Source organism: Piliocolobus tephrosceles, chromosome 8 (genome assembly GCF_002776525.5).
Source record: "Piliocolobus tephrosceles isolate RC106 chromosome 8, ASM277652v3, whole genome shotgun sequence".
In the NCBI taxonomy this organism is placed as follows: Eukaryota; Metazoa; Chordata; class Mammalia; order Primates; family Cercopithecidae; genus Piliocolobus; species Piliocolobus tephrosceles.
In genome coordinates, this window is record NC_045441.1 from 52964638 (window position 1) to 52979880 (window position 15243).

General features: G+C 39.4%; 1 protein-coding gene across 2 annotated transcripts in view; it reads left to right on the plus strand.

Moving 5' to 3' along the window:
• JAZF1 (JAZF zinc finger 1) overlaps window positions 1–15243 on the plus strand; it is a 346524-nt gene that overhangs the window by 187290 nt on the left and 143991 nt on the right. For both annotated transcript variants that reach the window (XM_023225909.1, XM_023225908.2), the window contains exon 2: window positions 2008–2080. In XM_023225909.1, the coding sequence (XP_023081677.1) occupies window positions 2008–2080 (73 nt within the window). The remainder of the gene's footprint in view (window positions 1–2007; window positions 2081–15243) is intronic.

Consider the following 15243-nt stretch of genomic DNA (forward strand, 5'->3'; position numbering starts at 1 on the left):
AGACAAGCAAAAGATTATAAAAATGTTTATGGGCCCCTTTTCCCCTTTATACACAAATTTTAGACTCTGAATGGTGCCCTTTTCTTTCAAAATAATACACCTTATTAAATCATGCACCAGATACTTCTTTGAAGGATGGTTTTTAGCGATTCAGGTTAAGGACCCTGTCTCAAAAGCAAAGCCCTTTGATTGTCAGTACCTAAACTTGAGGTGAAACTATTTTGTGAGCACTTGAGAAATTTTCTACATTGCCCTGTTCTTTCTTATCTTCCTCCTTTCTTTTCATTTTCATGGTTTTTATCTCTGATTTCTTGTTTCTTACCTCGTTAAGCACCTAGAAAGACCTTGTAGGATTGGCATGTCAGTCACCATTTGCACACATGGCCCACCCAGCATACCAATGTGCCATTTCTTTGGACAAAACACCTTTCCCTGTTGAATATTGTTCTACTGACTCCTCCAGTGAGGATCTTCCTCTCAGAAGCATGGATATATGTTGGGATTACAGCAAATTTAAATGAGTGTGAATAAGAGTTGCGTTTGACAACTGCGTTTCCCCTTAAAGAGTGGTTTTCTTGTATTTAGAGAACCACTCCTTTTATCACTAGGCCAGAGATGGAGGAATAGCCTCAGTTGCGTATGTACTCATTGTAGGAGGGAGGAAGCGCAGAGCTACTGATCTGTTCTCATTTGCACTGCCAAAACCTTCAGGCCCGACTCGATGGAGCCATTCAGAGAATCTTTGTCTCTTGTTTCAGAATTTGGCTTTCAAGGACCTGCAATGGCAAAGACCCAGGAAGCAGGATTTCTGAATAGTGTCTCCCTGAAATTCTTGGCATAGAAAAAATAATAAAGTGAACATGAGATTCTTAACTTTAACACCACGAATAAAACCAGTACTACTGTCCAGTTTTAGTCTGGGAGTTAAAAGCATTGTAAATTGATTTTTATGCTGTCATTGTTGCCACCCGTGTTCTCTGCCACTGTATCTCCTTCCCTCCCCCCATCACCTGTTCATGCACTTTGGAGTTAGTGGACATAGCTTACATCTACCATGTGCAGTAAACACTTCCTGTGCAAAGGTGCTGGAAACAACATCTGTCATTACATCAAAGAAGGGGTTACTGCCAAGTGCAGCTGGAAGGTTTCTAATAATGAGACAGTTTTAAGTGAGGTTATAATGAAAAGAAATCTATGTGAAGTCTATGAACCTTTTTCTAAGAAAACAAAATTGTGTGCTCGTTTTCTTCCTATGTCCTTATTACATAAACATTGTTTATGCATATATTTATACAGTCGTTTCTCTATGTGAGAAGTTTGAGAATGTATTTCTGGTTGTGAAAAGTACCTTTTTGGTGCTGTGCTGGAGAAGCACCATTATAAAGCGTTGCTATGGTGTTGAATTCTGTCTCTTTGAGGGGAAAAGTCCTCTGGTGAATGTAGTGTTTGTTGACTCTGAACCAGTGTGAGAATTTCTGATTGAGAGTCTAGAAAAGTTATAATAAACTCATACATTTTAAAAAGAGAAGAACTGCCCCCCAGAATATGAATCCAAATGCAGAAATGTGTTTCGTGAACAAGAACAATACTCAGTAGATTTTCAAATTGATGGAGCTTTCCAATGGAAACTAATTTGTTCCAGCATTGAAGTGAGCATAATTAACAGAGACTTTCTTTCTTAGGCCGATTAACCACCAAAAACCATGCCAACATTGTAACTGTAAGCAGTGAAAACCAATATTTATGAGGGGGATTGTGCAAGAGTTTCTGTGACAGATGGACATTTTATCACTGTTGATGTTTGGAATTCCCTTGAAAAGTAATGCAATATCTTGTTATTTATGAATGAATGAACAAATGATTGTGCTTTGCCGACTGAGTTTGCTTTAAAAAGTGGTGTACTAAATTAATCTTTTTCTCTGCTTAGCCTCTGTTACTTTGTGTTAGGTAGCCTCATATATTCTGATGCAAAAATCTAAAAAAATCATAATTGTGTTTTTATTACAGATACAGATCCACGGGTTTTAGAAAAACAAGAATTACAGCAGCCAACCTACGTTGCCCTGAGTTACATTAATAGGTAAGCCATTTTCAGAATTTATAACAACCTCATATCTGCCGCTTATTGACTTTTTAAACACGTCTTTTTTAACAGAATAGAAAAATGTTTTCAGTCTTAAAATATTTGCATGAAACTATTTAAAAGCAACCTGTGTATGGAATGCTCTTGTTTCTTTGTTAGGGAGAAGTCAAATTGTAATGCTCTGTGCATATGCTGCAAACATGACTGATTTATAAGCTCATTTTGGAAGTATTTTATATGCATAGTTAGAATATGCTCTTTTGATTTCATAGGACGGTTTGGGAGATTAATGGATTTATGTTCGAGTGAACCTTTTAAATCCTGAGGTGAAGAAGTACTTTATGAATTCAAAACATTGTTGTAATATCAGAATATAATAAATTGAAATAATTTAGTATCAGAAAGTTATTTAGTAGCAGCTCATCTTTTAGTAAAAACATTCTCAACAACTGACCCCATCTGTGGAGTAACATAGTTTTTACTTAAACTGAAAGTGTGAGCCCAACTTCAGAGCACCGTTTCAAACTTGATATATCAGGTCTAAAAGAGGACTTAGTGTTTCAGCCAACTCAAATAATTAAGGAGACAGTAATATTTGGAGAGAAACTGAAATCAACTTAGGTTAAGAAAACATACAGTCCCAAAGCAAAAAAGACAAAGTAAAAGCAAAACTCGTTTTTAATGAGAATGAGAAACTCTCTGCTCATAATTCAAGGAATGAATTTCTATTGATACGTCTTTTTATAGTAGGTGAGGAGTGTTTTTAGTCTCTTGGTACCAGAGCTGAGGTTCGGGGTCTGAAGTGGAAAGCTGGGAATGAATTATCTGTACTGTTTCATTTGAGTGCCTTTTTAGAAAACTTATTTGATTCTTGCCCAGATAGTGCTGTGAATTAGAGATACCTGTTGTTCAGTTTCAGGTTCTTCTATGAAACATGTTTTTAAAAGGATTTATGGACAGAAATATCTATTTGCCTACCTCCCTTGGATTTCTTGCTTATCAGCCTTCCCGAGAAGTGAGATGGAATATCTGCAGTTTTTCATTACCCATAATATTTGACATGTGTTAAATAGAACACCTTCAAAATTACATCAAATGAAAATAAAGACATACAGTTTTCTGGGTTTCTTACAGAGTCAGTATTGTTTTCTGTAATTAGCAAGGGTTTTGAAATTTTTAAATTATATATTAAAGTTATATGAATTAATATAACCAATAATATTAGCCTCCTAATATTGGAGAATATGATGAACAGGCCTATAGATTAATTATGGTACTGAATAGGACTTGTAATACTGTGGCTGTCACTTTGGGTAAAATATGTCACCTATGTGTATACAAATTTGTGTAATACTAAGCCATATTCTAATAAGAATCTGTGAAATTTTCACCTTTGTTATTTGTGTTTATATTGTCAGCCATGTTGGACAGCAGGTAGCTACTAATTATATAGGAGTTTTTATTTTATTTTATTTTTTATTTTTTATTATACTTTAAGTTCTAGGGTACATGTGCACAATGTGCAGGTTTGTTACATATGTCTACATGTGCCATGTTGGTGTGCTGCACCCATTAACTCGTCATTTACATTAGGTATATCTCCTAATGCTATCCCTCCCCTCTCCCCTCACCCCATGACAGGCCCCAGTGTGTGATGTTCCCCGCCCTGTGTCCAAGTGTTCTCATTGTTCAATTCCCACCTATGAGTGAGAACATGGAGTGTTTGGTTTTTCTGTCCTTGAGATAGTTTGCTCAGAATGATGGTTTCCAGCTTCATCCATGTCCCTGCAAAGGACATGAACTCACCCTTTTTATGGCTGCATAGTATTCCATGGTGTATATGTGCCACGTTTTCTTAATCCAATCTATCACTGATGAACATTTGGGTTGGTTCCAAGTCTTTACTATTGTGAATAGTGCCACAATAAACATACGTGTGCACTTGTCTTTATAGCAGCATGATTTATAATCCTCTGGGTTTATACCCAGTAATGGGATGGCTGGGTCAAATGGTATATCTAGTTCTAGATCCTTGAGGAATCGCCACACTGTTTTCCACAATGGTTGAACTAGTTTACAGTCCCACCAACAGTGTAGAAGTGTTCCTATTTCTCCACATCCTCTCCAGCACCTGTTGTTGCCTGACTTTTTAATGATTGCCATTCTAACTGGTGTGAGATGGTTCCTCATTGTGGTTTTGATTTGCATTTCTCTGATGGCCAGTGATGATGAGCATTTTTTCATGTGTCTGTTGGCTGTATAAATGTCTTCTTTTGAGAAGTGTCTGTTCATATCCTTTGCCCACTTTTGTCTGTGTGTTTGTTTGAGACGGAGTCTCGCTCTGTTGCCCAGGCTCGAGTGCAGTGGCGCGATCTCGTCTCACTGCAACCTCCGCCTCCCAGGTTCACGCCATTCTCCTGCCTCAACCTCCCGAGTAGCTGGGACTACAGGCACCTGCCCCTGCGCTCAGCTAATTTTTTTGTATTTTTAGTAGAGATTGGGTTTCACCGTGTTAACCAGGATGGTCTCAATCTCCTGACCTCATGATCCGCCCTCCTTGACCTCCCAAAGTGCTGAGATTACAGGTGTGAGCCACCATGCCCAGCCTCCTTTGCCCACTTTTTGATGGGGTTGTTTGATTTTTTTTTTTTTTTCTTGTAAATTTGTTTAAGTTCTTTGTAGATTCTGGATATTAGCCCTTTGTCAGATGAGTAGATTGCAGAACTTTTCTCCCATTCTATAGGTTGCCTGTTCACTCTGATGGTAGTTTCTTTTGCTTTGCAAGCTCTTTAGTTTAATTAGATCCCATTTGTCAATTTTGGCTTTTGTTGCCATTACTTTTGGTGTTTTAGTCATGAAGTCTTTGCCCATGCCTATGTCCTGAATGGTATTGCCTAGGTTTTCTTCTAGGGTTTTTATGGTTTTAGGTCTAACATTTAAGTCTCTAATCCATCTTGAATTAATTTTCATATGAGGTATAAGGAAGGGATCCAGTTTCAGTTTTCTATATATGGCTAGCCAGTTTTCCCAGCACCATTTATTAAATGGGGAATCCTTTCCCTATTTCTTGTTTTTGTCAGGTTTGTCAAAGATCAGATGGTTGTAGATGTGTGGTATTATTTCTGAGGGCTCTATTCTGTTCCATTGGTCTATATCTCTGTTTTGGTACCAGTACCATGCTGTTTTGGTACTATAGCCTTTTAATATAGTTTGAAATCAGGTAGCATGATGCCTCCAGCTTTGTTCTTTTGGCTTATGAGAACATTGTCTTGGCAACGTGGGGTCTTTTTTGGTTCCGTATGAACTTTAAAGTATTTTTTTCCAATTCTGTGAAGAAAGTCATTGGTAGCTTGACGGGGATGGCATTGAATCTATAAATTACCTTGGACAGTATCAATATTTTCACAATATTGATTCTTCCTATCCATGAGCATGGAATGTTCTTCATTTGTTTGTATCCTCTTTTATTTCATTGAGCAGTAGTTTGTAGTTCTCCTTGAAGAGGTCCTTCACATCCGTTGTAAGATGGATTCCTGGGTATTTTATTCTCTTTGAAGCTATTGTGAATGGGAGTTCACTCATGATTTGGCTCTCTGTTTGTCTGTTATTAGTGTAAATGAATGCTTGTGATTTTTGCACAGTGATTTTGTATCCTGAGACTTTGCTGAAGTTGCTTATCAGCTTAAGGAGATTTTGGGCTTAATCTCCTTAAGACGATGGGATTTTCTAAATATACCATGATGTCATCTGAAACAGGGACAATTTGACTTTCTCTTTTCCTAATTGAATACACTTTATTTATTTATTTCTCTTGTCTGATTGCCCTAGCCAGAACTTCCAAATCTATGTTGAATAGGACTGGTGAGAGAGGCCATCCCTGTCTTGTGCCAGTTTTCAACAGGAATGCTTCCACTTTCTGCCCATTCAGTATAATATTGGCTGTGGGTTTGTCATAAATAGCTCTTATTATTTTGAGATACATCCCATCAATACCTAGTTTATTGAAAGTGTTTAGCATTAAGGGCTGTTGAATTTTGTCAAAGGCCTTTTCTGCATCTATTGAGATAATCATGTGGTTCTTGTCTTTGGTTCTGTTTATATGCTGGATTACGTTTATTGATTTGCGAATGTTGAACCAGCCTTGCATCCTAGGGATGAAGCCCACTTGATCATGGTGGATAAGCTTTTTGATGTGCTGCTGGATTCGGTTTGCCAGTATTTTGTTGAGAATTGAAAATTTTTGCATTGATGTTCATCAGGGATATTGGTCTAAAATTCTCTTTTTTGTGTGTGTCTCTGCCAGGCTTTGGTATCAGGATGATGCTGTCCTCACAAATGAATTAGGGAAGATTCCCTCTTTTTCTTTTGATTGGAATAGTTTCAGAAGGAATGGTACCAGCTCCTCTTTATACCTCTGGTAGAATTCGGCTGTGAATCTGTCTGGTCCTGGACTTTTTGGTTGGTAGTCTATTAATTATTGTCTCAATTTCAGAGCCTGTTATTGGTCTATTCAGGGATTCAACTTCCTGGTTTAGTCTTAGCAGGGTGTATGCGTCCAGGAATTTATCCATTTCTTTTAGGTTTTCTGGTTTATTTGCCTAGAGGTGTTTATAGTATTCTCTGATGGTAGTTTGTATCTCTGTGGGATCGGTGGTGATATCCCCTTCATCATTTTTTATTGTGTCTATTTGATTCTTCTCTTCTTCTTTATTAGTCTTGCTAGCGGTCTATCAATTTTGTTGATCTTTTCTAAAAACCAGCTCCTGGATTCATTGATTTTTTTGAAGGGTTTTTTGTGCCTCTATCTCCTTCGGTTCTGCTCTGATCTTAGTTATTTCTTGCCTTCTGCTAGCTTTTGAATGTGTTTGCTCTTGCTTCTCTAGTTCTTTTAATTGTGATGTTAGGGTGTCAATTTTAGATCTTTCCTGCTTTCTCTTGTGGGCATTTAGTGCTATAAATTTCCCTCTACACACTCCTTTAAATGTGTCCCAGAGATTGTGCTATGTTGTGTCTTTGTTCTCATTGGTTTCAAAGAATATCTTTATTTCTCTTCATTTCATTATGTACCCAGTAGTCATTCAGGAGCAGGTTGTTCCGTTTCCATCTATTTGAGCGGTTTTGATTGAGTTTTTTTTTTTTTTTGAAACAGAGTTTCGCTCTTTTTGCCTAGGCTGGAGTGCAATGGCACGATCTCGGCTCACCGCAACCTCCGCCTCCTGGGTTCAAGTGATTCTCCTGCCTCAGCCTCCCGAGTAGCTGGGATTACAGGCATGCGCCACCATGCCTGGCTAATTTTGTATTTTTAGTAGAGACGGAGTTTCTCCATGTTGGTCAGGCTGGTCTTGAACTCCTGACCTCAGGTGATCCACCTGCCTCGGCCTCCCAAAGTGCTGGGATTACAGGCATGAGCCACCGTGCCCGGCCTTGACTGAGTTTCTTAATCCTGAGTTCTAGTTTGATTGCACTGTGGTCTGAGAGACAGTTGGTTATAATTTCTGTTCTTTTACATTTGCTGAGGAGTACTTTACTTTCAACTATGTGGTCAGTTTTGCAATAAGTGTGATGTGGTGCTGTGAAAAGTGTATATTGTGTTGATTTGGGGTCGAGAGTTCTGCAGATGTCTATTAGGTCCGCTTGGTGCAGAGCTGAGTTCCATTCCTGGATATCCTTGTTAACTTTCTGTCTTGTTGATCTGTCCGATGTTGACAGGGGGGCGTTAAAGTCTCCCATTATTATTGTGTGGGAGTCTAAGTCTCTTTTTAGGTCTCTAAGGACTTGCTTTATGAATCTGGGTGCTCTTATTGGGTGTATATATATTTAGGATAGTTAGCTCTTCTTGTTGAATTGATCCCTTTACCATTATGTAATGGTCTTCTTTGTCTCTTTTGATCTTTGTTGGTTTAAAGTGTATTTTATCAGAGACTAGGATTGCAACTCCTGCTTTTTTTGTTTTCCATTTGCTTGGTAGATCTTCCTCCATCCCTTTATTTTGAGCCTATGTGTGTCTCTGCACATGAGATGGGTCTCCTGAATACAGCACACTGATGGATCTTCACTCTTTTTCCAATTTGCCAGTCTGTGTCTTTTAATTGGAGCATTTAGCCTATTTACATTTAAGGTTAATATTGTTATGTGTGAATTTGATCCTGTCATTATGATGTTAGCTGGTTATTTTGCTTGTTAGTTGATGCAGTTTCTTCCTAGCATCGATGGTCTTTACATTTTGGCATGTTTTTGCAGTGGCTGGTATTGGTTGTTCTTTTCTATGTTTAGTGCTTCCTTCAGGAGCACTTGTAAGGCAGGCCTGGTGGTGACAAAATCTCTAATCATTTGCTTATCTGTAAAGGATTTTATTTCTCCATCACTTATGAAGCTTAGTTTGACTGGACATGAAATTCTGCGTTGAAAATTCTTTTCTTTAAAAAGGTTGAATATTGGCCCCCACTCTATGTGGCCCCCACATCCTCCTTTAGCACTCTATTCTGGCTTGTAGAATTTCTGCTGAGAGATCCGCTGTTAGTCTGATGGGCTTCCCTTTGTGGGTAACCCAACCTTTCTCTCTGTCTGCACTTAACATTTTTTCCTTCATTTCAGCTTTGGTGAATCTGACAATTATGTGTCTTGGAGTTGCTCTTCTCAATGAGTATCTTTGTGGTGTTCTCTGTGTTTCCAGAATTTGAATGTTGGCCTGCCTCGTTAGGTTGGAGAACTTCTTCTGAATGATATCCTGAAGAGTGTTTTCCAACTTGGTTCCATTCTCCCTGTCACTTTCAGCTACAACAGTCAGACCTAGATTTGGTCTTTTCACATAATCCCATATTTCTTATAGGCTTTGTTCGTTTCTTTTTACTCTTTTTTCTCTAAACTTCTCTTGCTTCATTTCATTCATTTAACCTCCAATCACTGATACCCTTTCTTCCAGTTGATCGGATTGGCTACTGAAGCTTGTGCATGCGTCATGTAGTTCTTGTGCCATGGTTTTCAGCTCCATCAGGTCATTTAAGGACTTCTCTACACTGTTTATTCTAATTTGCCATTCATCTAATCTTTTTTTAAGGTTTTTAGCTTCTTTGCGATGGGTTCAAACATCCTCCTTTAGCTCAGAGAAGTTTGTTATTACTGATCATCTAAAGCCTTCTTCTCTCAACTCGTCAAAGTCATTCTCCATCCAGCTTTGTTCCATTGCTGACGAGGAGCTGCATTCCTTTGGAGGAGAAGAGGAGCTCTGATTTTTAGAATTTTCTGCTTTTCTGCTCTGGTTTCTCCCCATCTTTGTGGTTTTATCTACTTTAGGTCTTTGATGATGGTGACATACAGATGGGGTTTTGGTGTGGATGTCCTTTCTGTTTGTTAATTTTCCTTCTGACAGTCAGGACCCTCAGCTGCAGGTCTGTTGGAGTTTGCTGGAGGTCCACTCCAGACCCTGTTTGCCTGGGTATCACCAGCAGAGGCTGCGGAACAGCAAATATTGCAGGACGGCAGATGTTGGTGCCTGATCCTTCCTCTGGAAGCTTCATCTCAGAGGGGCACTCGGCTGTATGAGGTGTCAGTTGGCCCCTACAGGGGGGTGTCTCCCAGTTAGGCTACTCGGAGAGGCAGTCTCTCTGTTCTCGATCTCAAACTCCATGCTGGGAGAACCACTACTCTCTTCAGAGCTGTCAGACAGGGACATTTAAGTTTGCAGAAGTTTCTGCTGCCGTTTGTTCAGCTATGCCCTGCCCCCAGAGGTGGAATCTACAGTGGCAGGCAGGCCTCCTTGAGCTGTGGTGGGCTCCACCCAGTTTGAGCTTCCTGGCCACTTTGTTTACCTACTCAAGCCTCAGCAATGGCGGACGCTCCTCCCCCAGCCTTGCTGCCTCCTTGTAGTTCAATCTCAGACTGCTGTGCTAGCAGTGAACCAGGCTCTGTGGGCGTGAGACCCTCCAAGCCAGGCACGGGATATAATCTCCTGGTGTGCCGTTTGCTAAGGCCGTTGGAAAAGTGCAGTATTAGGGTGGGAGTGTCCCAATTCTCCAGGTACCGTCTGTCATGGCTTCCCTTTGCTAGGAAAGGGAATTCTCTGACCCCTTGCACTTCCCGGGTAACGCAATGCCCTGCTCTGCTCCATGGGCTGCACCCACTGTCTGACAAGCCCCAGTGCGATGAACCCGGCACCTCAGTTGGAAATGCAGAAATCACCCATCTTCTGCGTCGCTCACGCTAGGAGCCACAGTCTGGAGCTGTTCCTATTTGGCCATCTTGGAACCTCTTCTATATGGGAGTTATACTCACTAAAGTAATAAATATTCTACCAAGCATGGTTTGGGACTACAAAAGAATTCAAGGAATAGGGATGGGGCCACATACAGAAACCACCAGAGAACTTGAATCAAGTGCAGTGGTTTGGCATAAACTGTCAGTAGGATGTGCTGGAATTCTAGAGTCAGGCCATGATCAGTGGGTGTGAAATTTCTTGGATAAGTCATCTCAGAGAAAGTGAGTAATTTTTAAAATAACATTTTATTGTTACAGCCGCCTATAGGCATTATCGAAAATTAGAAAATATAGTCAGACAAAAATGTAAAAACAAATTAAAACATCACATTCCCACCACCCAGGTATCACTGCTACTAAAACTTTAACTCATATTTTTCAGATCATTTTGTAAAAATACATAAATATTTAATTTTTAATCAAGAGCTGTACATACTACTTCATAATCTACTCTTTTTAGTCACTCATCTCTACTTTTCCATTTCATTAAATTTAAATCTTATCTAATACACAGATTTCTAATCTAATATTCAGATTTCTCCAGGTGGTCTAAACATGTTCTTTATAACTGGTCAGTCTAGTCTAGCATCCCAATTCAGAGAATCATATTGCACGTGGATATTTTCTCCCTCAAGTTTTTTTTTTGATCTGGCACAGTCCCTTTTATTGACAATAACTAGTTGAAAAGATAGGCTACTTGTCCCACAGAATGTTTCTACCTTCTGGATTTTCTCTTAGTTGTTTCCTCTAGATGTCAATTGATGGGTTCCTCCGTCTTCTGTATTTACTGTAAATTAGAAGTTAGATCTGGAGAAGATGGGTCTTGAACTGGGCACCTCATTGTAATTACAAACCTGAGAAAATAGGGAATTTGACGGATCAAATTCTAGCTGGGAGAGAAGTAGACATGTATAGTGGATCAGTAAGTTTACCAGTTATTTTTAAATGAAGAGAAAGATTGAGTGGAAGATTGCCCAAGTTACGACCACTTCCACTCTTACCGGATTTCTGGTGCCACATGCCAGAGCATAAACTTACCACACAATAGGCGCTTTGGATATGTATCTGTAGGAAAGTAGTAAACGAAAGAGAGTGCCAAGCAACAGACAACTACTAACCTGGCCATGGTGGAAAGATGACCAAAAGGAGTCTTGGTGACCTTTGATAAGAAAAAGGAAGCATACAGTATCAAAATTCAGATGAAGCCAGTATGCATTCAAGATGATAGTAATACGGGTTAAGTCGTGTGAAAGAAAATCAGCTTGACAGCAATAGGCTAAATATGACACAAGATAATGCTTTTTAAAAAAATGAAATTTATACAAATAAGAGATTTTTATTTCCTCTCAGGGGAAATAAGCTCTAATTTTTCTGAGCAGTGAAGACCGGAAAAGAATGATGATTTTTCTGATCAGATATATGTTTAAACAACCTTGATAGACATTTGGCTGTCTCAAAATTGAGATGAAACTTTCTTTGGCAATAACACTGACTAATCAATCAACAGAGGGTTAGGTTCCTTAAAATGGAGCTAGCTTTTTGGATTATAAAAGAAAGAAGAAAACAGTTAAGTAAAAATTGTTGCCTTTATATACCTATTTAAAATTACTCTACACTGTTGAACATAATATGTTGAACATAATAGGTATTTACAGATAGGAAGAAAACCTTTGATTTTCTTAAAAGTGGGCTTTTTAATGACTTGATGGACATCAGCTGGATTTTGGATTTTGCATCCAATCTGCTGCAATGCTATATGTCATACAACCTCTGGAAAACCCCACAGTACACCTGTGAAAAAATGAGAATGAAAAAGGCAAATGATAGTACACAGTGAGGCATTGGGTTCAAACCTGCAAATGATAGTATACAGTGGGGCATTGGGTTCAAACCTGCACAGTTAGGCTCTAGACTCTAACCACTGTTTAGCTTGACCTATTGGGATATCAGAGTTGGAAGTTAAGTATTAGAGGATAGAAAAGTAAGAGGAGAATTTGAAAGAGTATCTAATACTGGAAAAATAGGGTAGGACACCTGGGCAGAGGGAACAGACATAAAAATAATATCAGAATATTTGCCGTGTCCTAGATAATTAGAGGTTAGCAACCCGATAAGATGAAACAGTAGGAGACTGAAGAAGCTGGAAACGCTGTAAGAGAGGTAACCAGTAATTCCTATATGATAGATAGCTACCACCGAATTAAGTTGACTGTGCAAGGGAAATCCTAGCATAACAGGCCTCCGCTATAATGGATAAGGACACCTTAGCATCTCCAATCAATAGGAAAGAAAGGGCATAGCACCCAGGAAATCATCCTCCATCGTGACTCACCAATGAGGCAGGGGATAGGGAAGCTGCAGGGCAAAGGCAGGTGAGTCTCCATACAAAGGTTACTGAGAAGCATGGGGCTGTCCCTGGGTGTTTCCTTCAGATTATTGTCAGAGTAGTTCAGGTAGCTTAGTAATAACTTGTCGCTCCCCAGAAATGGATAACTGACAAAACTTAAAGATATGATCCTAGGCACAGTGGCTCACACCTGTAATCTCAACTATTTGGGAGGCTGAGGTGAGAGGATTGCTTGAGCCCAGGAGTTCGAGGCTGCAGTGAGCTATGATAGTGCCACTGCATACCAGCCTGGGTGATAGAACAAGAACGACTCTGTTTCTAAAAAAAAAAAAAAAGAGAGAGAGAAAGAAAATAAGACATGATAATGTACATGGCCACAGCTGTCAATTATACTGTATTTTCTGCAAAATATGCTTTCATTAAAATAACATAAATTGGAGTTTCCAAATTAACTTTAACTTAAAAATACATATATAGCATTTAGTATAAGATGTAAAGAATTGTCATGCCTAGGCACAAATTGGCTCCTTTTTATACTCGTTTTTTTTCATTTTCCTAACAAAAATATACCATGTTCTTACAAGTTAGTTATAGATCTACCCTCATTCTCTTTGTAGAACTTCCTGCACTACTTGGTGCAGTAGTGGTAGGCTTGACCTCTATAAATGGTTTTTATTTAGCCTAGTATTTGCTGTTGGTATTAGATAGCAAATTCTAAAATCTGTTTCATAGAACAATAATTCCAAAGGATATTCACCGGTTTCACATGTACTCCCATGCTGTCTCCCTCTCTCTCCCCAGCCTTTCTCCCCCCAGACACACACACACACACACACACACACACACACACACACACACCCTCACACCCTCACGCACTTACTCACAGTAGGGTACTGTGGTCTTTGTGTTTGGGAGATTTTGAGTTAAATGGTTTTCTTTACCCTAAGATTTATCAGATCCTCTGCTATGCTGATAGGCATTTTAAGTCTCCAAGAGGAGTAATATAATTCTCATATGCACCTGATTCCAGAGCACTTTTTCTTGAAGCATCTGATGGGAATAGTGTTCTGTATATAGTTTGGGGTAATAGTAATATCACTAGAGTAATATCACTTCCACCTACTTCCTCAACTTCCCCAAGGAACCCTGAAGCCTTTTATTCAGAATGGCTTTTTATTCTTTTTCTGATTCAAAAGGCAGAATACTCTTTTTACTCATCATCATCTTGGAAGAACAAGGACAAAATTTTGCCCTAATGGTATAACTCAATCAAATTATCCTCTTGTGCCTCTTTTAGTGGTATTCCCAACTACTTCTCATAACCTGCTCAGACACCAAGCTGGCTTCTATTAAAAATATAGCTTCTGCTTTTTTTGCTCAGGAACTATCACTTTTTTTCCCACGTTTCCAATGTATTTCTCCTCTCTTTGAGAAGTAGAACAATGTAGTGGTTAAGAGTATAGGAGCAGGAGTCAGACTTGTTGCGGTTCAGATCTTGTCTCTGTCCCCGGAACACTGTCTGCCATATACAAGACTCTCAATAAGTATTTATTCAATGAATATATGAATTTTTTTATGAAAGAATAAGAATGAATGATCTAAGAACTCTAGGGACACTTTTATGTGAAACCAGGAGCCACTACTGCTACTTGCATTGAGAGAGCTATGTGGAATGTTATTGCAACTTTTATTCAACATTCATATGGCATGGCGCATAAAAATATGTTAAATTGCCATCATGATTTCTCTCACCATAAACAACTGGACAAATGTACAACATAATGGTTTCAGGCTGTAGATAATAAGTAGTGCAAGACCATGATCCCTGAGAGAAAGGAAGCTTAGGAGGCGAGCCCCATGGTCACCTACCTGGCCCTCACTGCCTGAGGACAAAGTCCTTACTGCAATGGAGTAAGCTAGAGTCCAGGCAGAGGACAGCAGCTTCACTGAACTGAGGAGGCAGAAGTCAGAGTTGGCACAACTAAAGCTGCTGAAATCTGCCTGTGTGTGTATGTGTGTGGAGGGAAGGCGGGTGCAAGTGAAGATGAGGGATCTGTGAAGACTTTCCAAAAATCTGTATGAGGATCCTCCATGAGTCCATGGCTGAGGGTGGGTTGCTCTTGTTTAGGGTAAGACCATGAGTCTTATCAAAGAGTGGCTGCCACAAGGGTGAGACTAGAATAGAGAAACCATGTTGCACTCCAGCCCAGCCAGTATAGAAACAATTTGTGGACATCTGCTCATTCAACTGAGATACCAGAAAGACTTCAAATTAGGAATAAGGACTTTGCTCTAAGGTATGACTTGCTCTAAAAGCACCCCAACGATTCCTAAAACCAAACCCACGTAAGACTGTCAGAGGAGACAGAATTTGGAGTCCTGACAAGTTAAAGGGTCTTGGGAAACGTTTTGGGCTTTTAAGAGATGTGTTCTAATAAAGTATAAGTCTCGACCTATGCAAGTTCAACATGGTCAGCGTGAAATTGAACTGCCTGCTAGAACAAAACTCAGTATCTTCATAGGAATGGAACAGATACCACAATGTCTAATATATAATTAA